Below are 22471 nucleotides of genomic sequence, written 5' to 3' on the forward strand. Positions count from 1 at the left end.
ATTTTGTTTGTGACTGGCTGATCTTTAGTCCAGTAGCAAGGGATCTAGCAGCAATTTCGTCCATCATGAGCTGTGCTTCTGTTACAGACTAAGCCAAGACATCTGCATCATCGGTGCAATCAAGGTCTGTTATAGATAGTGTTAATAGCGACGAAGACCACACTGCCTTTCCATGACAAACAAATACAACGTAGAAACAATAGGGAAAGTTTTTTCAAGACAATGGAAATTATTTATGTAGATATTTCGGCCCTATGTCCAAGGGTCGTCTTCAGCACAATACAATACTATATATATATATAAAAGAACTTACATCAAATTGTGAGAATTAAAACTGAATATAAAAACACTTATTAAAACATTTTTTTTTAAAATATAGCCCTAGCATCCTTACTTCAGCGAAGTTCAACCAGGACTGGCGAAAAGAATGAAATGAAGAAATATAAACTCATTCAAACTAAAGAGAATAAAATGATTAGATGCAATTTCTTAAAGCTAATCTTGCTTGTTTAGCAGCCTGTCTCAAAGGCCTTTTCGTAGTTGGTTCAGTACTATTATAAATTGGTTTAGTAAAATATTTTGTTAGATCATTTTTAATTAAATTTGAGTATAAAGAATTTAGTGAGTATTCCCCCAAGTCCCTGTTCAAAGAAATATTTTTATTTATTTTGAGATTAATTTCAATTGATTCTCGAACCACCTGTTTTATTCCCAAATCATTACTAATGAGTGAAGAGTTTTCAAAAAGTATCATGTGGGACGGATTATTAAATATATGCCAACCTAGAGCAGAATCAAAGGAGTTGCTGGAACCATTTGAAATTACGGCCTTGTCTATGTCATTTTTATGCTGTTGTAACCTTTTGTCTAGATTCTGATGGGTCCTGCCGACATAGTATTTTCCGCAATCACAGGATATTTGATAAACCCCTCTTTGGCGAGTAACTGGGGTCTTATCTTTACCCGAATTTAAGAAATTGATGATTTTAAAATTATTAGTAAAAACTACGTACAGATTATTTTTTGTGCAAATATTTTTTAATTTTGTTGTAATCTTTGGGATATACGGAAGATAGACAATATTTGAGGGCTTATCAATAGCCTCACATTGTGAAGTATCTTCTTCGATTTTACAAGAATGTCTTTTTATTCTACGGCTAATTATTTTATTTACAAAAGGAATGGGGTATCCATTACCAAAAAGAATATCTCTGATAAAATATATTTCTGCATTTATATATGAATGGGAACAAATATTTAGGGCACGATCAATGAGGGAAATTACAACTGCTCTTTTAACTTGTGGGGGGTGATTTGAATTAAAGTGAAGATATCTATTGTTTTGTGTTGGCTTTCGATATATAGTAAAATCCAGTTCATTAGCATTACGAATAATTAATACATCTAAAAACGGTAGTTTATTTTCAATTTCAACTTCAAGGGTGAACTGCAAATTTCGGTCATAAGTGTTAAGATGATCTAAGAAGCCCCGAAGTTCAGCTTCCCCATAATTCCAAAGTGAAATTACGTCATCCATATAACGACCCCAATAGACATGTTTTAGAAAATAAGAATTCAATGCCCAATTCTCAAGATTCTCGACGTAAATATTTGCAAGTAGCCCGGATAAAGGTGCCCCCATGGGTAATCCATTTTTTTGCTGATAAAAAGAATCGCGAAATTGAAAATACATAGAAAACTTATTACAAATTTTAACAAGAGTCATTAAAACTTCACAATCAATTCCTGTCGCTGAAGTCTCGATCAAGTGGTAATTTTCTTCTATTTTGTTTTTTAATAAATCCTCTGAAATAGTTACATCTATATTTGTATACATGGAAACAATGTCGAAACTACTAACTATTGTGTTTTCTGAAATACTTGTGTTGCTAAGTTTTTTAATCAAATCTGCCGAGTTATGAATATAGGAATTTTGAGAATACAATAAAGGTTTGAAAGCTGCACAAAGCCATTTTCCAATATTGGCAGCGGGAGCTTTAGTACAAGCTACAATAGGTCTTAAGGGAATACCCTGTTTATGTATTTTTGGTAAACCGTAGAGTTTAGGACAGAAACTACCACGGGGAAAAAATTTATTGTATAGTTGTGGGGTGATTTTACCATTTTGTTTTAGCTGCTTTAATTCATTTATAATATTATTAGTGAACTGATCAGTAGGATCATGAGTTATTGTTTGATATGTAATTGTGTCATTTAAATGCGAAAAAATTGTGTTGTCATAGTCTGTTGTATTCATGACAACAAGTGAATTGCTTTTGTCTGCTTTAGTTATTATAATAGAAGGATCTTTTCGGAGATTAGATAGTATTTTTATGTCATGCAAATTTTCCGGTGTGGAATTGGTAGGAGGCTTAAACTTTTTTTGGCTATTATAGAGGATATTTATTTGACCAGATCTAACTTCATCCGGGTTAGAGACAGAAGGATAGTGTTTATGCAAAGCGGACTCTAGAGAGGAAACTATATCTGCCACAGGAACCTGTTTCGGTAGAAAAAAAATTTTGGACCTTTTTCTAGTGTTTCGATTTCCTGGGGTTCCAATGTTTTAGAAGAGAGGTTAACGATAGCAGGCCCAGGAGTGAATCTTGGAGAATAAATACGGTTTCTCATCGAAGATTCATTTCGTAAGCCTTCTAATTTTTTATAGAGGCGTTCCTTGGACAACCGAAAATCGTGGCTAAACAAATTCCTTTCTAATCTAACAACTTGAGCAAAATCAACGGTGGACAGGTTTTCCAGCAAAAAAGGTTCCAACGATTTTCTCTCTGAAGAAATAATATGTCGTTTCTGTTTTTTGTCCTTAATAATATGGACTAGGGTTTTTAACTGTAGTGTATGGGCAAAGTGCGCTTCTTTTCGGGTATTTAAATGTAATTTATATCTTAAAGACTTGGGAATAAGGTTTTCCTTTCTACAGGATTCTAAAAATTTTTGTTGATTGATAATATTAGTATGTTTTTTACCTAGACTAATAAAATAAAAGATATCATAGGTCAACTGCTCCCCATAAGCTAGACGAAAATAGCGACGAAGACCACACTGCCTTTCCATGACAAACAAATACAACGTAGAAACAATAGGGAAAGTTTTTTCAAGACAATGGAAATTATTTATGTAGATATTTCGGCCCTATGTCCAAGGGCCGTCTTCAGCACAATACAATACTATATATATATATATAAAAGAACTTACATCAAATTGTGAGAATTAAAACTGAATATAAAAACACTTATTAAAACATTTTTTTTTTAAGTATAGCCCTAGCATCCTTACTTCAGCGAAGTTCAACCAGGACTGGCGAAAAGAATGAAATGAAGAAATATAAACTCATTCAAACTAAAGAGAATAAAATGATTAGATGCAATTTCTTAAACCTAATCTTGCTTGTTTAGCAGCCTGTCTCAAAGGCCTTTTCGTAGTTGGTTCAGTACTATTATAAATTGGTTTAGTAAAATATTTTGTTAGATCATTTTTAATTAAATTTGAGTATAAAGAATTTAGTGAGTATTCCCCCAAGTCCCTGTTCAAAGAAATATTTTTATTTATTTTGAGATTAATTTCAATTGATTCTCGAACCACCTGTTTTATTCCCAAATCATTACTAATGAGTGAAGAGTTTTCAAAAAGTATCATGTGGGACGGATTATTAAATATATGCCAACCTAGAGCAGAATCAAAGGAGTTGCTGGAACCATTTGAAATTAAGGCCTTTTCTATGTCATTTTTATGCTGTTGTAACCTTTTGTCTAGATTCTGATGGGTCCTGCCGACATAGTATTTTCCGCAATCACAGGGTATTTGATAAACCCCTCTTTGGCGAGTAACTGGGGTCTTATCTTTACCCGAATTTAAGAATCATCTTAACATTTATGACCGAAATTTGCAGTTCACCCTTGAAGTTGAAATTGAAAATAAACTACCGTTTTTAGATGTATTAATTATTCGTAATGCTAATGAACTGGATTTTACTATATATCGAAAGCCAACACAAAACAATAGATATCTTCACTTTAATTCAAATCACCCCCCACAAGTTAAAAGAGCAGTTGTAATTTCCCTCATTGATCGTGCCCTAAATATTTGTTCCCATTCATATATAAATGCAGAAATAAATTTTATCAGAGATATTCTTTTTGGTAATGGATACCCCATTCCTTTTGTAAATAAAATAATTAGCCGTAGAATAAAAAGACATTCTTGTAAAATCGAAGAAGATACTTCACAATGTGAGGCTATTGATAAGCCCTCAAATATTGTCTATCTTCCGTATATCCCAAAGATTACAACAAAATTAAAAAATATTTGCACAAAAAATAATCTGTACGTAGTTTTTACTAATAATTTTAAAATCATCAATTTCTTAAATTCGGGTAAAGATAAGACCCCAGTTACTCGCCAAAGAGGGGTTTATCAAATACCCTGTGATTGCGGAAAATACTATGTCGGCAGGACCCATCAGAATCTAGACAAAAGGTTACAACAGCATAAAAATGACATAGGCAAGGCCTTAATTTCAAATGGTTCCAGCAACTCCTTTGATTCTGCTCTAGGTTGGCATATATTTAATAATCCGTCCCACATGATACTTTTTGAAAACTCTTCACTCATTAGTAATGATTTGGGAATAAAACAGGTGGTTCGAGAATCAATTGAAATTAATCTCAAAATAAATAAAAATATTTCTTTGAACAGGGACTTGGGGGAATACTCACTAAATTCTTTATACTCAAATTTAATTAAAAATGATCTAACAAAATATTTTACTAAACCAATTTATAATAGTACTGAACCAACTACGAAAAGGCCTTTGAGACAGGCTGCTAAACAAGCAAGATTAGCTTTAAGAAATTGCATCTAATCATTTTATTCTCTTTAGTTTGAATGAGTTTATATTTCTTCATTTCATTCTTTTCGCCAGTCCTGGTTGAGCTTCGCTGAAGTAAGGATGCTAGGGCTATATTTAAAAAAAAATGTTTTAATAAGTGTTTTTATATTCAGTTTTAATTCTCACAATTTGATGTAAGTTCTTTTATATATATATATAGTATTGTATTGTGCTGAAGACGGCCCTTGGACATAGGGCCGAAATATCTACATAAATAATTTCCATTGTCTTGAAAAAACTTTCCCTATTGTTTCTACGTTGTATTTGTTTGTCATAGATAGTGTTGGACTGGCTGCCATACCTTTGTATTCGTCAAGGGTCTTCATGATGTGGTCGATGACAAAGTTAGATAAATGGGTGATAGGCCACAACCCTGTCGCACTCCTTCGTCAATTGATAGGCCTTCAGAGATTTCTACGTTTGCTCTTACAAATGCACTTGTTCTCACGTAATAAGCCTTAATTGGACGAACAATTTTTTCAAGCGGACAATAATTAAACAGACAATGATTATTAAGGGTTAAGACATCTAATACAAAAATTTTGGACTTAATTATAGACAATATTTTTTAATGATCAAAGCTTCAAAGATACTTAAATAGGCTACTAACCTATTTAAACTGGCTACCATCCTATACCAATCAAAAGATAAAAAAAATGCTTAAAAATGAGTATTGGTAGAATTTAAAATGTTTCTATTTTTGGACTTCAATACAGTCATCATCTTGCTAGTTGAAATAGTTGCTTATTGTTATTTTTGCTTCTTAGTATGTTTTAATAATGAACATTAATTTAATGGTTATAATTTTCAATATTGTCCTTAAAATTTAATTCAAAGGAAGCAGCTCTTTCTGAATTTTTTTTTTAATTTCCCAAACAAGCACAAATTGTATATGCATTTATATATTTATGTGTATTTTCTCGAAGAAAGCTCAATATTTTTTTCCGAAAAATTGGTATCTCGAAATATTCTCGCATAAGCAAACGATCTAGATAAGTCAGAAGTCTGAGCAAATTTGTTAAGAGCCTTGATTTTGGAAAAAAGATTCATGTCAGTGACGTTATTTTTCTATACATCACTGAAGGACTGTAATGATGGTGTCACGCTTATGTGGAAAATTGAAAGATTTTTAAGCATAGAGAAGTTTACATTAAATTGCTTAAAATAAAAAAATGGCAATTGCAAAAATATTTGTTTGTATTTTGACAAGGGATTACAACAATTCAAAAACCATAAAAGAGAAAACCAAAAACTTGAGGCTTAGTAAAAATCGTTGCTAGAAATCTGACTTGCTTAAATAATCAAATATCTTTGAGAATTAAATTGAGGACTTTTGGAACCACCTGAAATATCAAATATGATAAGACCAAGGGAACACCCCAAATACAATAAATTCACAAAGGGCGAGAATCAACAATCTGGACTATCAAATGAGACTAGACTCAAAAAACGAAAATTTACAAGTGTTATGCCTTATAAGTCTTTGGAAGAAAAAGTTTTGGTCCCACCACCAAAAAATTAAAAAATCTACAACCTTGACCGTCATGTAAAACTAGACCAGTTTTAAGGGCAGACAAAGTAAAGGGCATTGGCAAATTGTCTGACTTAACGAAAATCCAAAACGAAGAAGAAATAAAAATGGGGTTAGAAGATACGCGACAGCAGAGTCAAAACGTGCCAAAATTGAAAATGATAGTTATGATAATTGGGTTTGGGATTTTCACATGAATAAGGTTATCAATCCTTACCATGCTTTCGTTAAAAAAAATTAAGTTTCTGCAACATGCATTTTATAATAGCAAAGAACAAATCGGGGCAAAACTTGACGTTCAACACTTTATAAAAATTCCAAGTAAAGAAATAATCTATATATATAAAAATAAGTTGTCTGTGTGTGGATCTGTGGATCAGGTGACGTCACCTGAAAAAACTGGATCAGGTGACAAAACTGAAAACTGAAAAAACTAAAAAAAGGCAAAAACTACAAAAAAAACTAAAAACTAATAAAAAAAATAAAAAAGCTAAAAAACTAAAAAAACTAAATAAAGGCAAAAACTACAAAAAAAACTAAAAACTAATAAAAAAGCTAAAAAACTAAAAAAACTAAAAAAAGGCAAAAACTACAAAAAAAACTAAAAACTAATAAAAAAAATAAAAAAGCTAAAAAACTAAAAAAACTAAAAAAACTAAAAAAAGGTAAAAAACTAAAAAAACTAAAAACTAAAAAAAACTAAAAAAAAGGAAACAACTGAAAAATAAGCTAAAATAAAGGTAAAAACCAATAAAAAACTAAAAAAAAAACTGAAAAAACTAAAAAAAGGCAAAAACTACAAAAAAAAGCTAAAAACTAATAAAAAAAGTAAAAAAGCTAAAAAACTAAAAAAACTAAAAAAACTAAAAAAAAGGTAAAAAACTAAAAAAAATCAAAAATAAAAAAAAACTAAAAAAAAGGAAAAAACTGAAAAATAAGCTAAAATAAAGGTAAAAACCAATAAAAAACTAAAAAAAAAAAAAGGAAAAAACTAAAAAAAATTTTCATCTAAAAAACTAAAAAAAAACTAAAAAAGGTAAAAACTAAAAGAACTAAAAAAGAAAAAAATAAATGACGACACTCAAAGAGAAAGCGACCAGGACAAAAGGAATGTTCGATTAGCAATCAACAAAGCACCGGGACACAGGGAGTATAAATGACGACCAGGACATAAGTAAAAAAAAAAACTAACAAAACTAAAAAGAAGGTAAAAACTACAAAAAAACTAAAAAGAAAAAAACTAAAAAAAGGCAAAAACTACAAAAAAAACTAAAAACTAATAAAAAAGCTAAAAGACTAAAAAAAACTAAAAAAAGGCAAAAACTACAAAAAAAACTAAAAACTAATAAAAAAATAAAAAAGCTAAAAAACTAAAAAAACTAAAAAAACTAAAAAAAGGTAAAAAACTAAAAAAACTAAAAACTAAAAAAACTAAAAAAAAGGAAAAAACTGAAAAATAAGCTAAAATAAAGGTAAAAACCAATAAAAAACTAAAAAAAAAACTGAAAAAACTAAAAAAAGGCAAAAACTACAAAAAAACTAAAAACTAATAAAAAAAGTAAAAAAGCTAAAAAACTAAAAAAACTAAAAAAAACTAAAAAAAGGTAAAAAACTAAAAAAAATAAAAAATAAAAAAAAATAAAAAAAAGGAAAAAACTGCAAAATAAGCTAAAATAAAGGTAAAAACCAATAAAAAACTAAAAAGAAAAAAAGGAAAAAACTAAAAAAAATTTTCATCTAAAAAACTAAAAAAACTAAAAAAGGTAAAAACTAAAAGAACTAAAAAAGAAAAAAATAAATGACGACACTCAAAGAGAAAGCGACCAGGACAAAAGGAATGTTCGATTAGCAATCAACAAAGCACCGGGACACAGGGAGTATAAATGACGACCAGGACATAAGTAAAAAAAAAAACTAACAAAACTAAAAAGAAGGTAAAAACTACAAAAAAAAAAGAAAAAAAAACTAAAAACTAATAAAAAAACTAAAAAATCTAAAAATCTAAATAAACTAAATAAGAAAAAAAAAGGAAAAAAATAAAGGAGAAAAAAAAACTAAAAAACGAATGTATATACAGACCGGGACACCGGGATACAAATGACGACCGGGACACAGGGAATATAAATGACGACCGGGACACAGGGACACAACTACAACGGGGACACCGGGGGAAACAGGGGGATATAAATGACGACCGGGACACCGGGACAGGGAATGGTCGATTAGCAATCACCATCAACAAAGCTCAAGGGCAATCATTAGAATCATGAGGTATAGATCTGAATACAGATTGTTTTCCCATGGACCATTATATGTTGCATGTTCAAGATCTATCTATATTCACAGGTGGGACATAGGGACACAACTACAATGACGCGTAACTATTATGGCGCGTAACGACTTACGCGCGCGGGGGGGCTTGGGGGGGGGGGGCGCGAAGCGCCCCCACCAACTAGGTGTTGGGGTGGCGCGAAGCGCCACCCCAACAGCTAGTTATAAATAATGACATTAGAGTTTATAAGGACGTAAGCCAAGAACTGGATAACCGCATCAGACTCTGTTAAAAAACATAGGTTGGACGTTGTGTTTTTCATAATGACACAAGACAAGCCAAGGCAAAAGTTTAGGGTATAATAACAAAAAAAATCGTAATTTTACAGAGGCGCTAATTCTTATTTAAGATCCTATAAAAAAAACATGAGATTGATTGATGAAAATGAAGCATGGATAAATGTGACTAAAAAAACTGTTGAAAGTGAGAATCGCAGCAGCTAAAGAAAATGGCGTGGAACAAATGACAGTAAGAATCACATTGAATTGTAAAGGAAATTTGTAACAGTGATCTCTGGGTGGAAACTGAAAAAGACGTATTTGTTATATGTAACGCATTAACTGAAAATCACGGCTTCAAGCGCTGCTCTCGAGCTTCCAACGAAAAACAGAAGGTTTTGGACTCAATATCAACGCCAGTAAAACCAACGGCATGGCAACTAGCGGTTAACCTATGAACATCAAATGCGGCGATAACGACGTGGAACAAGTGGTCCATTTCAAATATCTTGGCAGCACCATAGAGAACACGGGATCCACAGCCAAAGAAGTCATCGCCCGAATTGGACAGGCTAGCAGCACCTTCGACAGACTCAAAAAAGTTTGGAGATCGAGTACTTTCTCTCTCCGGCTTAAGCTCCGCCTTTTAAACAGCAACGTCCTGCCCGTCCTGCTCTATGCATCTGAAACATGGCATCTCAATCAAGAACAAGAGAGAAGAATTCAGCCGTTTGAAAACATGTGCCTATGTAGACTTCTGGACTTCCATTGGACCCAGAAGGTAACGAACGAGCCCATTAGAAAAATCACAGGTCAACCGTTCCTCATCGAGACCATACGAAAGCGCAGATGGAGCTACCTCGGACATCTGCTGCGCATGGACGATTCCAGAATTCCCGTGTCTACTTTTTTCTGGTTACCCGAAGGCATCCGCCACAGAGGAAGACCCAAAAATACACTCCGTCATACTTACAAAAACGACCTGCGGCACCTTCACGCCTCAATACAGCCGGAGTGGGAAGACATCGTCGGAGCCGCAAGTTTCAGAGACGACTGGAGACTCTTCTTGTATGAGAAGAACGATAAAGAATGAGAATAAGCCCTTTCCCAATATTCTAAGATTATTGGTTCGATCCAATTACCCCTGGGGAAAAAAACAAATAAACCCGCATTCGTGATCTTTCTTCTGGCAAAAATTGCAGGATTCCACATTTTCAAATTTCGATTCTGGAGCATTTGCACTTTCGCTAACCTGGTGCCTGGAGACTCAGCACAGGCGGCAAGTGATTTTCAAACGGGGTAGTAGCTGCAAACATCGCAAATGTTCTACGTGCATTTTATCTTGAACATCCTCCCAGTTCACAGCAGAATCTCCAAGCAAATTGAATTGCTAGCTTAGCTATATTAGAGTACTCTATATAGCTATATAGCTATATAGCTATATAGTTCTACTCTAGGCAACGAGTAGCTTACTTCTATTTTAGCTATATTGCAAACCCCAGAAGTAAGACTCTTTCGTGAGGGATGTTGAACTAACCCAGCTACAACTTTAGCTTACTCTACTGTATTTGAAGGGTGCTTCTTAGCTCAAAGTTACAGTTTTAAACTCTAAACTTTAAATATTTACTGTTGAAGCTACACATTGTAACACTTTAAGCTATTATAGAAACGCTTGAAGGCTGTCTGTTAGGTAGTTGTGTTGAAAGCTTTTTTCCGGGATTCTAAAAATTAAAGAGCCCTAGATTAAATATTTACTAGAATTGGTCATTACTAGAATCAACACAGGCCAAACAAGGAAACTGTTTAAGTGCATGACGCCTGATATTATTCTTATACAGCTGTAGTTTTCTTAGAAAAGCAGCAATAGCACTTTTACTAGATATCATATCTTTCCTTGGAGATGTTTATTAAGTGTATTAAGTTTTTCAAATATATCTGATAAGTAAAACACATCATTTTTATTTGCAAGCAGTTTCGCTCCAAGTTGTGTGTCAGCAAGAAAGGAAACAATAGAATCCCAAAGTGCAATGAAACGCTCAAGACAATTCCCCTTTGATAGCCATCTCACCTCTGTATGTAATACAAGCCACTCAAACTCTTCTCCATTTTGCTTACAGAATTCACGAAAAAGGTGGTCTTGGAGAGAATTTGATTTAATATGGTTTACTACTTTTATTACAACAGAAAGGGCATCATGCAGACGTGCACTCATTTTCTTTGTAACTAAGTGTTGTGTGTCCTCTCCCCCTTGCTTTTTGTCCTTGTAATCGATTATGTGCTCCGAGACTGCACGGGGTTTGGTATCCAAATCTGCGACAACAAACGACTAGCAGATCTTGATTTCGCCGACGACATCACCCTGATGGAAGCAAACAAGGAAAGGCTCCAGGATCTTCTCGAAGTAATCCGAGAGAAAGCGAGTCTTTTGGGACTAAAGATCAACTCGGACAAAACAAAAAGCATGGCAACGAGCGACTCACCACTGGGCTTAAAGTGCGGGGACAATACAGTAGAGCAGGTAGTGGATTTTAGATACCTTGGAAGTACAGTCGAACGAACTGGATCCAGCGAAAAGGAGGTGCAGTCTAGGATTGGACAAGCCAGTGGAGCTTTTAATCGACTAAAGCCAGTGTGGCGATCGAAAAAGTACTCCCTGAAACTGAAAATGAGGCTGTTCAACAGTAACGTCATCTCCGCCCTCCTTTATAGCTGTGAATGTTGGAAACTAAACAAACACCAAGAAAAGAGGATTCTTGCCTTCGAGAACAACTGTCTTCGCAGAATACTGAACATAAACTGGAGAGACCACATAACCAACCAGACTGTTCGGTCTATCTCGCGCCAGCCCCTGGTAACAGATGTCATACGCCAACGAAGATGGCGCTACCTGGGGCATGTTATCCGTATGGCGGGAGATAGACTCCCCAGAACTGTACTGGAGTGGCAACCAGAGGGAACCCGAAGAAGAGGGAAGCCGAAGAATACAATTCGTCGTACGTACCAGCGGGACCTAAAACACATCAATGCGATAGTCCAACCCCAGTGGGAAGACGTCTGGGCAGCAGCACATATGAGGGACGACTGGCGGCTCTTTTTGGATGCCCTGGGTGCCTCTGGCGGCACAGGAGGAACTAAGGTCTAAGGTAAAGTGTTGACGATGTATCACACAGTGAATACAATATACTGCTAGGACTGTTTTTTTTAATGTGCAATAAAACCTTTGTATCTGCCTTTCATAGATGGTGCACCATCAGTAGCACAAGGAATTATATTTTTAAGTGGGATATTATTTTCCTTGAAATAAGTAGCAACAAAAAGGGCCTCATTATCTCTTAAAGTTGATTCATCAAGTTGAAGGGTAAACTGTTTCACTTGCAAATCAATTGTTTTTCTACATCCTCTACCATTTCATCGTGACACAGAAGAGTTGCTTCAAGGGATAGAATTAGTAATTTCAATTGCATTTTGTTTCATAACTGATGAAATTATGGCAAAACTGCGGGTAGAATTACTGTTTCACCAATATTATGGGGTTTTCCGGTCTTTACAATTATTTTGCTTATTTCATATGATGCCAGGAAACCATCATTTCCTAAGATATGTTGAAAGATTATGATATTTGCTCTTGTCACTGACCAATGGGTAGTAGATAAGTTGTTGCGGATCTATGGTCTAGGTACCGGGCATTGGGAAGGAAATATCTGCTTAAAAATAAAGATCAAAGCTCACCACCTACTTCATGAGAGAAGTTAAAAGATTTTCACCTTCGCTTGTTCTTGCCACTGACTGATGGGTGAATATATAAGTCAAAAGAAAGTACAAAAAAAAATGAAAGAATTATTAATATATATTTTTCAAAATAATGTAAATTACAGTAGAAATTGAATTTTTTAAAATAAAGAGCGTTCTGAGTTGGTTTTCTTCATGGACCCCCAAAATATCATTGTGGACCCCCAATTTGTTGCGTTTTGCCTGTGGACGCCCAGGAATATTACATGGAGCCCTAGGAGTCCATGTGGACCCCGGTTGAGAACCACTGCTCTATCCTTTCCTACAAAGGTATCAGCGGTTTCCCCTGGCCCAGAGGCTGGGAGCCGCTCCTCCGGCATAAATAGAGTTTTAATTCATTTTCACCGGAGTCTAGTACAGCTGGAAGTCTTCTTCATTGTGGATAAAGTCATCTGTTGCTTTACATCACAGCTGGATGAAAAAGGAACGCCAATAACTCCATAAAACCCGGCAGATATTGCGATGAAGAGCGGGTTCATTGTTCATAGAGATGGAAACGCATTCAAAATTCAATTATAGACGGGCACAAGCCAATACATGTACTACTTGGAAGGTCAAGGTTCCGTTTTTAGATCCTCCAAAAAATTTCAGAAAAATATTCCTTAATTTTCCTTAAAGAGAGGCTTCACTCGTCTCTAACTTATTTATTCCGACTACTTGAATCGTGCTAACTAATCCTGTAACATCCTAAGAAAGACTTAGGGTTAGATCTAACAAAGTATCTTTTAGGCTAACTTGATTCTGGATCTCAATGCATCTTAAGTTTTTTTTTACTTCTAAAATTTTGTAGATTGGTATTTTATATAAAAAAAAATTAGTATTATTCTTTCAGGCCTAGTTCAATTTTGTTTATGAGACTGTCCCCTATTTGTTCGATATTCGGCAGATGACATATTTGGTTTGAATTTCTGAAGGTCTATCTGAAATCCGGAGCTCGACGTTTTTGACTGGTGGAAGATATTTCAAAACTAATAAAAACAACCTTCAATAACTACGAAAAGTCTAACATTTTCAGTTATGCACTATGAGGAATAACTTTTTGTTGGGTTGTAAAAGTGATACTACAAATATAATGTTTATTTCCTAGCTGCTGAAGACATTCAGTCTCATATCCATGTGTCTTTTATTGTGACAGCTAAACAGCTTTACTGCGGGGCTTATTTAGGTAGAAACAACATATATTAAAATGGGATCGAAAAGGAAAAAACAGTTCCGGTGTGGACTTGAAAGAAGGCCAGAATTAACCTAAGCCTGATCAACATAATAATCTCATAATGAACGATACTTTCATTATCAGATAAATGACAAGGAATCTGTCTTTTTTTTACTTGGTTTACTTGGAAAGCTGTTAATCTAGGTCAATGAAGCTTTAAAATCTGAATTTACGGTTCAATTTAAGGCCTGGCAAGGTAGGGTGTTTCCAAAATGCTAACCCCAATCCTTCCCTAACTTTAAATCTTTAATTATTTTTTGAAAATCAAGCTAAAATAAAGGTCTACCTGTCATAGAATAACGACCTTCCTAACTTACATTTTTTTTTTTTATTGTCTTCATTTTGTTTCGCTTATTAATAGGTTTATTCTTCTTCACTGCGACTGAAACTCCTAGAGATTTAAACTGATGTATACTCTGAAACAACCTTGACTTTTTTCGGCCAAATTAGGACTAATTTCAATGAAAGACAGGAATCGTCTGTGACTGTGCTATTGGCGCACATTCAGCACGTAAAAAGACTGACTAAGGCCTAATTAAAACAAAATTACGAGAATTGTTGATAAAAATGATCGATTTTATAACCATAGGCACGGTAAAATTTTAATCTTCTTCTAACCGGAAAACAAAAAACAAAAAAGCTATGGAGTCCTAATAAATCGAGCCACAGATTCTTTAAGATCCTTGAACAAACTATTGTAAGCTATTGTTCAAGCGATTGTAATCGCATGGAATTGATATCAAGAATCATTTTATGCATTCACATGTTACTAATTAGTGTTGCCAATAAATCAAAGAATAAGAAGAAGAAAAGTAGATAGTAAGAACACAAAAAATCTTTCCATGCCTTAACTTGGGCTAAATATCCGTTCTTGAAAATTTCATCTGTCTAGCATTAGTAGTTTCAAATTCCATTGAATTTCACTTCCTGGAGGGTAGAAGGGTTGGAGACGGGTACTTGAACACACCTGTCCAGGCTTTAATGTAGATTGCAGATCTATTGTTAAAAATTTTTTCACCTAGACAAACAGCTCTCCTAGACAAACAGCTCTCCGATGCCCTTTTCGTCTTCTTTTACCCATCATCATAGAATTATTGAAAATAATAGACAATGATAAAACAGAACTAAGGTCCAACAGCTACGTATTTACTAAAAAAAAAATGACAACAGAATGTCTCGCAATATGAACAAATTTCAAAATTGTTTTCTTGAAAACATTTTTATTTACTCAGCTCACACCAGGACAAATAAAACCATAATACTTTTGACAAAAAAAAATTAAGAATAACAGTGCCATCTAGTTCAATAAACTATATTTTGTATAAGGTTTTGCTGTAATGTAATTTATTTTCTTCTTTAAATATTTATAGTCCATAAAAAGTTCCCAAATTAACAAATTATTGATTGCATTCCTGTTGAACATTCGATGAGGACGTAAATTATTATTTAGACAGTCAGCATAGTGTCTAAAAACGCTGCTACATCAGCAAAAACGAGTTCACGATCTCTCTCTGCGTTAATCTGAAAAATAATAAAACTAAAATAAAAAAGAGTATGGAAAAATTTGATTCTTATAAATAAAAGTTTATTATAAACAGTTTAATTATTAAAAGAACCCATAAACCACAGGAACTTAAAAAAATAAAAAATAGTGACAAAGAAACAAAATCAAATCAATTTTTGATTTCATTCAATTGGATATAGAGAATAGCTTCTTCTTGTGCTTAACTTTAGGTTCCATAGGAAAATTGGTCCATTTATTTTATTTTTCTTTTACCATAACCCCTGCTTTCTCTTCTTTTTCTGTTTCTCTTCTTTCATGCTGAGCCCGTCAAGATTCAATTTACTATTTTTTTTTTCAGATTGAAGCAAATAGCGGATGAACTCACTACCGCACACACTACCTCACTGCCCCACTACCCTCACTGCTACAGAACGTTCTTTATTCTCCATACTACCCTTATACTTCACACACTAGCTATTGTTGATTCAGCATTAGATCTTGCGAACAACTCCTTGACATAACTCCATAGATCTAACAGTATGAAATACACTTCTTGGCACCTGCTAAACAAAATTTGCCCTTTACCCATATGAGCCGAACTTCGTTTTTTACTAGGTTACAGCGATTACCACAACCATAGTCAAGCACTCAGAAGCATAAAGTAGATCCTGATATTACAGTGACTTGAAGACTCAGTTGCAGCAGAATGTTTTGAAATTTTTCTCTTATGGAGGCTTTTTACAGACCCTAAAAACAAGGAATTGACTAACCAGAATTTCAAAAGAAAAAAACTTAAAAAGAAAGTCAGCGGTTTAGTATACTCTCGGGCAACTCAAGCAATGCAAGGTTTGTTGCCAAACACGAAAAAGGCGACGCTAAATATATCGAAAGTCTTTGGTTTTATCAAGTAGCCTGAGTGTACTTCGAGTTAAATAAAAGATCCAGTTAAAAACCTTAGAAAGGAAACAAGATTTGAACCTGCAAGGAAAAACTAACATCAAAAATAAAAAAAAGCACAAAAAATTCAATTTATTAGGATGCTCTCATACCCTCACTATTTCTAAATATGGAAAAACTTACAGTTTTAACTTTTGCTCCGTAGTAATCAATGACTGGTTTACTATGAGTGTGAAACGTATCAAGACGTTTCTTGATTGTTACCTCATTGTCATCTACTCTGCCAGAAGACAGGGATCTTCCAAGTAGCCGCTTGGTCATTGTCTCGTCTGAAGCTTCGAAATATATGATAGCTGAGCAAGGGGCAATCTGAAAAGAAATATTTATGGATTTATTGGAGTCAAAACATTATGAAATTATTATTTAGTAGTTTTACCAGTTGGTGGTAAAAGCGGATTTCTGGATTTTACCTATTGTTATAGTAAAATGAATAAATTTTAGAGAAGTTGCAACATTTTTTCGTAATTTCTAAAGAAATTAGTAGATTTGTTTGTGACCTTTGCAACCTTTTTTGTAAGGTTGTAACCGTTGCAACCTTTTTTCTTAATTTCTAAAGAAATTAGTAGATTTATTTATTTTTGAAAAATTACTAAAATGTTGACATTTCCCAGTTTCACTAGTAAAATTTTGATCGTTTATATGACAGTTTGTAGTAAATGATACAACTCTATAAAATTTTACATCGTTGCCACGTTGAACCGTGAGAATAAATAAACAAAGATAATTAGTTGAACTCGACAACACTTTTCACCCACACAGTTCAAAAGAAGGTTTTAATTTCCAAGGACAACTGCATCTTCAAAGAAAAGTTACTTCTTCTGAAGCGTTTTAAGGTCACATGTTTTTCGCTTAATTTTTGCTGATATTTTATTTTCGTTTCCTTTTTTATTTAGCACCATCTACTCCAAAATGCCAAACTGATTATAGAGGCCTCTTTATTAAATATCTAATTTCCGATTTTTCCATATTTTATAGATATGTAGTGGTATTTTCAAAGACAGCTGCCTCTTCAAATAAAAGTCACACCTTCTTAAGTGTTTTAGGGTCATACGTTTTCAGCTTATTTTTGGCGATATTTTACCAACGTTCTTCGTTTTTATTATTATTATTTTCATTTGGTAACTTTTATTATCAAAATTACAAAAGTGTTTGTGGACGTCTATTCATTAAAAATGGAATTTCCGATTTTTCCGAATTTTTATAGATATATAGTGGTATCTGCAAAGACAACTGCGTCTTCAAAGAAAAGTTACATCTTTTTAAGTGTTTTAAGCGGTTTAAGCGGGTCATATGTTTTTAGCTTATTATTAGTAATTTTCGGACCAACGTTCTTCATTTCTTTTTTTTTTTGTTTGGCACCATCTAATATCAAAATTGACAAACTGATAGTGGTGGTCATTTCGTTAAAAATTGAGTTTCCGATTTTTTCCTAATTTTAATAGCTATACAGTGGGGTCTGCAAAGACAACTGCGTCTTCAAAGCCCCCCCCCAAGCCCCCCGTCCCCCCCCCGCGCGCGTAAGTCGTTACGCGCCATATTAGTTACGCGCCCTTGTAGTTGTGTCCCTGTGTCCCACCTGTGAATATAGATAGATATATATATATGTTTTTAACTACGTTAAACTTGCGAATATACAACATTCTTGGCTGTCCCTTTGTCTGTGCATATACAAAGCCTTATATACTTATAATGACGTCATATGCAAACGCTCTTTTTACAAACAAACAAACATGCATACATACAACTCGTTTTTATATAGATAGATAGATAGATAGATAGATATACATATACAATACAAATTAACTAAGTAAAACTTGCGAATCTACAAAATTCTTCGCTGTCCCATCGTCGGTGCATATAAATAGATTGTCAGGTTTACCGACCCTCGAACATGCAACGTACAATTGTCCATGGGAAAAGCAATCTGTATTAAGATCTATACCACATTTTTCTAATGATTGACCTTGAGCCTTGTTGATGGTGATTACAAATGCTAATTGAATTGGGAATTGCAATCTTTTAAATTGAAAAGGCAGATCCGTTGGAATCATGGGAATGCGAGGAATAAGAACAGCCTCACCCTCAAAAGGCCCTGTCAAGATTGTTGCCTCTATTACGTTTTCCATTGTTTTTTTAAAGCAAGTCGCGTGCCATTGCAAAGCTTTGGTGGGTTGATGCTTCGTAACAATATTATTGGTACGCCTATTTTTAGGTCTAGCACGTGTGGTGGAAACCCTGGGAGATCCAGGGAATTTAAAAATTCAGATGGATAATTAACCGCTTCATTTGGTTCCAGAACGGTGTCGACTGACTTGTAAAGGAATGCCTGGTCTCGAATCTTGGTCAAAACAATATTGTTGATTTCGTGGACGTCTATATTTTTGGCTGCCAGAATCGCTCGTTCACTTAGCCATTTATGATTTTTATAATTGGTTAGAATATTCGGGAATACTTTTTCAATCAATTCATTTTTGGACGTCACTAAATTACAGAAATCAGCAGGTAGTTGTATACGTCCTGAAACTGAGTCTATTGGGAGCTTTCCGTTTCCACTTGCCAGCAATTGATCTGAAAATGTCTGACCAGAGTCATCGTTTTGCAATCGGACACGCATATTTGTAGTTAATTTTAATGTCTTTATGTGTGCCCATAAATTAGAATTTTTCAGGTAAGCATTCATTTCGTATACAGGGGTTGATCTAGGTATTACAGGTAATATTTATCTGGAATCTCCCGCAAGCAATATTAATGTGCTGCCAAAGGGTTTCGAATTTCCTCTCAAATCTCACAATGATTGCTCCAGAGCCTCGAGCGATTTTTTGTGTGCCATTGTACACTCGTCCCAAATAATAAGTTTGCATTGCTGCAATACTTTACCCATCCCAGATGATTTGGAAATATTGCACGTGGGAGTTTCTGTAGAATGGTAATTCAGAGGCAATTTCAAAGCGGAATGAGCAGTTCTTCCACCAGGCAGCAACGTTGCGGCTATTCCGGACGACAAAATTGCCAACAATATATCATCTTTTGATCGAATTGATGCCAGAATCAGTTTTATCACAAACGTTTTACCAGTACCCCCTGGTGCATCCAAAAAGAAGATTTCTCCAACGTTGTTATCGACACAATGCATTATCGTATCATAAATGTCTTTTTGCTCAGACATTAATTTAGAAATATTATTTTGTACATACGACAACAGATCACTCGTGTTGTAACTTTGTTCACGATCCAATTCTACGCATGTCGAAACAGCAGCGGTTTGATTAGGTGAAGGCATATCCAAATCCTGAAGAGGTTTGTTTGCCATACATAAGCACAAATCTTCAATAATAACTAAATTGTAGTTATAAATTTCTGATGTAAAATCAAAAGTCATATCTGACGTCTCTAACCATTTTCGATGGAGTATATCTTCGGACATTTTCGATTTAAATTTCTCCCATAACTCTATAGGAGCTGAAGGAGCGCAAGTTGTTAGTATGATTCAAAACAATGCACGAATTTGACTTGGAGTTGACGTTTCGCACGCGTCATTGATGCAGTTATCCCAGTGTTGGTCATTCTCCAATAAATTCAGAGCTTGGCATGCACTACGGTAAGTGTCGTGTATAGTACCGTTTACAGTTCTCAAATACTCAAAGGACGTCGGACCGGGTACATTCACCAAAAGCAGGCGTAGAAAGAAACACTCATGTGTATTGGGGTGAATGGTGTAGAGTCTTCCTATCGTGGTATCTTTGAAGATGGTAGGTTGGCCTTCGACTGACTTACCCTGTTTTCGACGTTCAAATGATTTATTTTTAGTACTCCACGTGTAATACGAAGGCACTTCAGTATACAGCAGTTTCTTTGCAAAAGAATCATTTTGGCATAACGAAAAGAAAACAGTTAACGGTGTATCCGGTGGATTCAGGGCTCTTTGTTGCACGTTAGATTCTGAAAAATAAACACGTTGACCATTCTGTAAATGTACCGCTTAGTGAACAACAGCTGGACTTCATTCATGTATCGGAAATGAAAGAATTCGCCAAACAGCTTCATTACTGCTTATGTATCTTCCAGTCTGATATCGTACGATTTCATCGATATCACCGATTTCGGACTGCAAGCCGAAAACTGCCACGTCACTGTCTTTGTTGACGTATTTACATATGTATTTGATTGTCTTCACGGAGTTACAATATTCAAAGTTTATGTGTGCATTAAATGTTTTTGATAATAAAGGGGAATATGGAACAACCCACTGGTTATCTACGTCGATGGTGGTACCGTTGCGCTTCTTTATTATTGCTATCTTACCACCATCTTCAGTATATCTTCTTCTATAATGTGGATAACCATCATTGCCAGTAATTGTGTTGGGTACTAAAAGTCGAGGATATTGTTTTGTGCACCTTCCTTTGGCCATGCATGGTGATTTTTCGTTCAGTGCACCGCAAGATCCATGCATCATATTTTTTACTACAATACCATATAAGCCCTTATCGACATTTTCATCAGGTATTTCAGCGGAAATCACATCATCAATTTCATTAGAAGTAATTTTATCATGTAGCCAGATTAGTATATGTGCGAGTGGCAATCCTCGTTTTTGCCATTCCACTGAGTACATCCAGCATCGCACTGACCCAAACACTTTAAGTTTTACTATGTAGTTTATCAGTGATTTCAACTTTTGCCGGAAGACACGGGCCGTAATGTCATGTCTATGAACCGCCGATTGTCCTTGAAGTAAAAGCTGCTATATCTCGTCCCAAGATTGATTACATGTAAATGTAATAAATAAATCTGGACGACCATAGAGACGAACATAAGCAATAGCATCTTGAGCATATTCATGCATATGACGGGGACTGCCAGCAAATGACGAAGGTAAAATCGTTAATCTTCCAACGTTAGTGGTGTTACTGTCATTTACAACTGCATCTCGCAAATGAATGTATTGTTCAGAGTGGAGCTTGGTCTGATTCAGACGGATAAATAGCAAACGTTCTGATTCAATCTTTGCACACATATCAACGATGTATTGGCGAAACAATTGAAGGCATTTTAAAATATTATTATCTTCATTGTGACGAATCATTAGTCTATAGGAATAATAATTCATTGCGCTGCATTTCTTATCCGTTTGTTTATTAGTGGATGGATCTATCAATTTATTATTAAAGTGATAGCCGTCGGCTCCATCCCAAAAAATGATAGGATATTGTAAGGCATCGTAGCATCGATGAGTTTCAGCAATTCTTACCAACTGAGCGTTTCGTTCATAAAGAATAATATCTCGAGGTAAAAACTGACCACCCACCATAACGATTGCCACTTCGTCGATAGTTGGAGCATTGTATCTACGCACATGTTCGCCAGTAGGCGTTTTGTCAGCGGAAATAACAATTTTATGCGTATCAGTAGGCATCAAATCGAAAGCTGTTTTGAACAGACGCACTAAATCATTATTTTCGTGGAAAAGAAGTTGCAATTCGGAAACGATAGTCCTTTCAACGTCGGGAAACATTTCGCAACGTGCATTCAATTCAGAATTGCAATCACTGATGAAGTACAGTTGTAAAAATTTATGATTCTCACCTGAGAATGGTAGAAGGGACCCTTCTCTATGATAAATTTGCCCTTTTACTTTGAAAGTAGGCATAAATTGTCTTGATTTTCGATTTGGGCACCAAACGACGTCATTTGGAAACATGAGTTATATTTTCAGATGTTTGATAAAAAACGCTTAGATTCTGACGTAGTTCCAGTAAGGAAAGTCTTCAATGGCTCTGGGGGCGCAGCCAGTTGAGGAAGTGTAACTTTTCCTGAGGCGCAACACATTCCCATTGTTTCACCATTAAATTTAAAGGCCTTGCAGTAGGGACAAATTTTAGACATAGTCCCGATTTGAACACATCTACTATAATCATCGACTGGGCTGTACCTGAATGCTATGCGATAATTTTCACGTTGCTCTTGTGATTCCTCGGCACGTTTTCTTTTGGCATTATCTCTTGAAGCCGCAAGCCGGTT

The 22471-nt window shown here is 34.7% G+C and overlaps 2 protein-coding genes across 2 annotated transcripts in view; one reads left to right on the forward strand and one right to left on the reverse strand.

The window, feature by feature from the left end:
* Positions 1-11349: 11349 nt before the first annotated feature.
* On the forward strand, positions 11350-12129 carry LOC136030845 (uncharacterized). The gene has a single exon (XM_065709890.1). The coding sequence runs from the start codon at positions 11350-11352 to the stop codon at positions 12127-12129; it is 780 nt and encodes a 259-aa protein (XP_065565962.1).
* A 3060-nt stretch (positions 12130-15189) lies between these two features.
* LOC136031506 (adenylate kinase isoenzyme 1-like) overlaps positions 15190-22471 on the reverse strand; it is a 62130-nt gene continuing 54848 nt past the window's right edge. The window contains exons 5-6 of the mRNA XM_065711174.1: positions 16574-16759; positions 15190-15510 (exon numbers count right to left, since the gene is read on the reverse strand). Coding sequence (XP_065567246.1) covers positions 15436-15510; positions 16574-16759 — 261 coding nt within the window. The 3' untranslated portion in view covers positions 15190-15435. The remainder of the gene's footprint in view (positions 15511-16573; positions 16760-22471) is intronic.

Source organism: Artemia franciscana, chromosome 9, assembly GCF_032884065.1.
Source record: "Artemia franciscana chromosome 9, ASM3288406v1, whole genome shotgun sequence".
NCBI classification, from domain to species: domain Eukaryota; kingdom Metazoa; phylum Arthropoda; class Branchiopoda; order Anostraca; family Artemiidae; genus Artemia; species Artemia franciscana.

Excerpts from the sequence above, each read along its gene's own strand:
- LOC136030845 (XM_065709890.1), top strand. The coding sequence starts at position 11,350 with ATGGAAGCAAACAAGGAAAGGCTCCAGGATCTTCTCGAAGTAATCCGA.